Source organism: Octodon degus, unplaced genomic scaffold (assembly GCF_000260255.1).
Source record: "Octodon degus isolate 3935 unplaced genomic scaffold, OctDeg1.0 scaffold00107, whole genome shotgun sequence".
In the NCBI taxonomy this organism is placed as follows: domain Eukaryota; kingdom Metazoa; phylum Chordata; class Mammalia; order Rodentia; family Octodontidae; genus Octodon; species Octodon degus.
Genome location: NW_004524683.1, coordinates 1,425,079 through 1,430,259, shown reverse-complemented (window position 1 = coordinate 1,430,259; position 5,181 = coordinate 1,425,079). Strand labels below are relative to the sequence as shown.

Here is a 5,181-nt window from a genome sequence, read left to right as displayed (position 1 = left end):
AAGAAAAAAACAAAGTTTGATAGAGACCAGGTGTGGTGGTGTACACCTGTAATCTCAGCACTCGGAAGGCTAAGGAGGAAGACTCCTGAAATTTGGAGGCCAGTCAGGATTACATAGGGAGTCCATGTCTCAAAAAAAAAAAAAAAAAAAAAATTGGTAGAATACTGAATGAGGAGTCAGAAACCTAGGATGATAATCTCAACTGACTTCAACTAAGTATCACTGAAGCCTGTTTTTATCTCCTTATAACATAATAAAAGTTACCCTAACTGATAAAGTAATTCAATTCTACATGTAGTTTTTAGTGTCTACTATACACTAAACCATGTGGCCAGAACATCACTTACATTATTTAATCCTTATAAACAGTTCAATGAGGTTAGGAGGTTAGTTTTATCAAATTCATTTTATTGATGAAAAGCTCAAAAATCCATGCAGTTGACCACTAGGCTCAGTATCTCTTAAATGTAGAACCAAAGTTATGTGCAAGGCATTTAGAAAGCAAAATATCAAATAAAACAAAAATATTTTTACCATCATAAAGTTTCTAGTTTCACAGTAGAGACATATGAAAAAAATTTAAGTATTTTATTATCATTATAATATTTTATTTGCCATTTAACAGATTAAACTTGAAACTTCTACAGATAAGCTAAAATAAAGATTTCTGGGCATGGAGATTATAAGTACTTGCAAGGCAATACTTAACATTCACTGAAGGAAAATCTACCCTCTCACCTAATACAAAACCTACATCTTTAAAACAATGAACCCAGGGGCCGGGGAGATGGCTCAGTGGAATAAGCACTTTCCTGGCAAGCACAAGGGCCTGAGTTCAATCCCCCGTTCCGAAAAAAAAAAACAAAACACGAATGCAAGGATCTGATAAATTAAAAGACACTCAGTGTCAAATGTTGCTACAGATAAAAGTACACTGAATTAAAAACAAAGTTTAGAGGGCATGAGAAATAAATTGGTATATAAAAAAAGGTCACAGTGACTTTACATCACTGTTATAGATCTAATTTAGACAATAAAGTACTTCTAATGCTCCCAAGCTTTCCTCCCACCCTAGACAATTCCTACAATCATCAAATATCCATTTTACCCCAATCTCTCTTCCTTCTCCCAAAAACTGACTTTGCTTGCTTCATTCATATGTATTTTCTCATCTAGCTCCCTGCTTACTTTTCCTAAAAATGTATTTCCATTTTCTTTACACATGCCTCCATAATACTGTACATAGGCCTAAAGCACTCTTTTTTTACCCATCTGATGAACTCCTTTCTAGCCTATCCTTGAGATGTCCCTCAAATGTCACCTCTTTAAGCAGAATTCACAAATTGAAAATTCTGAGAACCCAACTCAAGTTGGTCACTCTTTTTTCTCTGATCCTATTTTCAAATCTTATTACTATTACTTTTATACTATTGTCATTGTTGTTGTTTGCTTACATGTCTTTCTCTAGTGAACTTTTAGAAAATCAGTACCATGTTTTTCAAAATATCAGGCCTGCTCCAATTCAAGCATTTATTACAGATCATGATATATAAAAGGCATTCAATATTTATCTTGACAATGGACACTTCCAGTAATAACTAATTCCAGGCTTAGGCGAGGGAAACTGAGAGGACCAAGTAACAACAGAAGTTACTAAAATAGCTAATTACAAAAAAGACTTTCTTCTGAGTAGGACATTGTAAGACTACAAACATACACAAACTCCCATATTCTAAATTCTACCCTTGGATATTCCTCTTTCATGTGGTGAATAATCTGACGTAAATTCTATTAATAATCCAGGATTCCCTTTTTCACTCCAGGTACCATCTCATATACCTAAACTGTACAAAAATCATAGCACTTCCTGCCTTGCCCCAACCCACTCACTGTACTAGAGATTGTACCAGGGCCTCACACTGGTCTCAAACAAGCTAGGCAAGCATTCCACAACCAAGCTACATTCTCCAGCTCTTTTCCATCCTTTCTCAGTTTTCAAGAAGGATGACTTATCTCCTTGTGTGCACATACATGAATATCCTAAAATCTATTTGTCAACAGTATGATTTATTATTATTTGCTTCAATACCTAAGCAGTGTTTTCACTGTTCACGCTAAGAATGTGTATTTCTACATTAACAAATTAATCAGTACTAAGAAACAAGTTGGGGCCGGGGAGATGGCTCAGTAGAATAAGTGCTTGCCTGGCAAGCACAAGGGTCTGAGTTCAATCCCTGGTTCCGCAAAAAAAAAAAAAGAAACAAGTTACCAGTGGCTAAAATAGTTCCCAGTTCATAGTATTCAATAAATATAGGAGAAAAAAAGGGGGAAAAGGAGAATGTCTAGTAAGTTGTAAAGTAACATTTGCTAGCTTATTCCATCAACCCCAATGAATGTTTAACTTCTAATAGAAACTATGCCATTTTCACTAATACACCTTGACTAGTATAGTACCTAGCACACAGCAAGTGTCCAGTGTCTTTTTAATGAGGGAATAAATCAGAGGTCAACAAACAATCTGTGAAGAGCGAAACTAACAATTCTGGTAAATATTTCATGCTTTGGAAAACTACCATTTTATGCTTTGCAGGCCATATGTTCTCTGTGGCATCTACTCAATTTTGGCATAGTAGGACAAAAGCAACTATAAATAAAATATAAACTGATAAACAATACTGTGTTGTAATAACTTTGTTTACCAAAAAAAAAAAAAAGGTTATTTGACCATATTCAAACATAATGCAAGGAAGTAGGCCATAGTCTGCTGATCCCTGCAATGAATAAAGAGTCAGACTCACATGTGATTGCTGAACAAAGGAAAGAAAAGAGAAGAGGGAGAGAAGGACAGACAAAAGAAATAAGGACTGATGAATACACCTGTCTTATCTGTGAAAGAAAAATAAAAAGCTACACTTAGGGGAAAAGTTATAAAACACACATTTTCCTTAAAAAAAAAAACAACCTAAAACAACACAGCATACTTTCTCAAGACGAAAGATGTGATCTCTTTCTAAACGTTCTTCTGCTTGTTTTAAGCCTAGCCTTTGCTCAGGTGTTAATGTAGATTCATCTATCACAGTAGCATTTTCTAAATAATCCATCTCTGAAGAGTTTTCTTTATTACATTCATCATTCTTCGTTTTCCCTAGAAAAGGAAACAATTAGCATCATCAAAATAGTAAATTTTTAAGAAATTATGAAAAAGAGACATTCAACTTATACACATACAGAAAATATTCATTCCTTATATTTTCCTTGGTTGTACAAGTTGTTACATATATATAAGAGACATACCTGGTAACAAAATTCTCAAAGAGTGGCCTGGTATGTGGGCTCAGTGATAGGGTACCTACTAGCATCCTCAAAGCCTGAGTTCAATCATTAGGATCAACACACACACACACACACACACACACTCACACTCACACACACGAACACAAAAACTACTTCACAGGCTAAATGTCCTTTTTCTTCCAAGAGACAAATATAACAGATATAGAAGTAAATCTGACAAAAAAAATTGAGTCCCAAAAATTAGTCACTAAACTTGATAGCAATATTAATAAGTATAATTTATAATTGACCATAAACCCACACAAGACCCCTTTTTCTTTACTTTCACTGAACTTACAAAGAATATCTCTCCCATATTAATATTTTCCTTTGCATCTCTGCCTCCTAACTGGATTACTCTGCATGCAGCTAGCTGTTTTCACATTTGCCTAGAGCACTAGTAATACATACCTGGCACCAGTGTGATTTTTTTTTAAGGCAAACTGAGTGTTATTCTTCTAAAGTACTTAGAAGACTTTCAAATAGTTTAAAATTAAATCTAAACTTCCTAGCATATTACACTCAACCCTATGCCCTCATGAAGGCAGGAAACACAACAAGAATTCTAAGTTATCATAAATACTATAAAAGAATCAAGTAAAAAACTAAGAGACCAACTTGAGATGGGGATGTCAGAGGGGGCCCTTCTGAGAAGAATTTAATTGAAACCTAGAGAAGTAGAGCTAACTTGTTTGTGCAAGTGAGAAAGATATATCTCCTCTGATCCTGTCCTCAGTTTTCACTTCTTTCATACCAAATTTATAAATTTAACACTGCTGCTGAAATGTCAATGCCTTTATATGTTATTCCCTCTTCCATCAAGGCCTTTATTTACCTTTGCTACAAAATTCAGCTTACATAAACTTGTACCAGAAGCCAGATTTATATTCCCTACATTCTCACAGCACCTTCCATTATCTCATATTTACACAGTAATACTTATTCATCCATCCATTTTTTACATTAGATGTTGGATTCTTTGATGCTACTGAGGAGGTCTTATCTACTTTTGTACCTTCAGATTTTTATACAATGTCTTGGATGTATTCTAAAACCACTTCAGACTGGAGATGTAGCTCAGTGGTACAGCACTTGCCCTTTTTGCACTAGGCCTTGTGTTTAGGGTGGAAGGATGGAGAAATGCTTATAATCAATAAATCTCTCCATTTCTCAAAAGCCAACTGCATACTATCTAATGGAACCCTGACAATCTATTTTACTCTTGAACATTTTAATTTTCTGAATAAGAAATGATATGCTTCTAGAGGTCCCGCTTTTACTATCAAACAGCACAAGAACTTCTAGAATAAGAAAGGCAAACTTGGGGCAAGGGAGAGGGCTCAGTGGAATAAGTGCTTGCCTGGCAAGCGCAAGGGCCTGAGTTCAATCCCTGGTTCCGCCACAAAAAAAAAAAAAAGGCAAACTCTTAGATAAGAAGGTTATACAATGGACTCAAGCACCCTATGTGTGACTAGGTTAGAAGAGTTTCTTGAATTACAATAAGAGGAATGGTGATGCACTGTGAACAATTTGCAATATCTTAATATTTGGGGAAAATAATTTTTAGTAACCTCTTTATCATGGAACTAAAAGAGAAAAAAATATGCCTGCCTGACAAGTGCAAACACCTGAGTTTGATCCTCAGTACCACAAAAAAAAAAAAAAATAAAGAGAGAGAGAAAAGATAAGTTCCTACTGGTATTTTATATTTCACAGGAACCATAATAAGACAACATGGGGACCAGGGAGATGGCTTAGTGGAATAAGCACTTCCTGGCAAGCACAAGGGCATGAGTTCAATCCCTGGTTTCGCAAAAAAAAAAAAAAAAAAAAAAAGGAGAAGGAGAA

The 5,181-nt window shown here is 35.1% G+C and overlaps 1 protein-coding gene across 2 annotated transcripts in view; it reads right to left on the bottom strand.

Annotated features, from left to right (window-relative positions):
* The window catches only part of Zcchc11 (zinc finger CCHC-type containing 11), a 136,457-nt gene that overhangs the window by 88,364 nt on the left and 42,912 nt on the right, over positions 1-5,181 (bottom strand). For both annotated transcript variants that reach the window (XM_023724199.1, XM_004639113.2), the window contains exon 3: positions 2,982-3,145. In XM_023724199.1, coding sequence (XP_023579967.1) covers positions 2,982-3,145 — 164 coding nt within the window. The remainder of the gene's footprint in view (positions 1-2,981; positions 3,146-5,181) is intronic.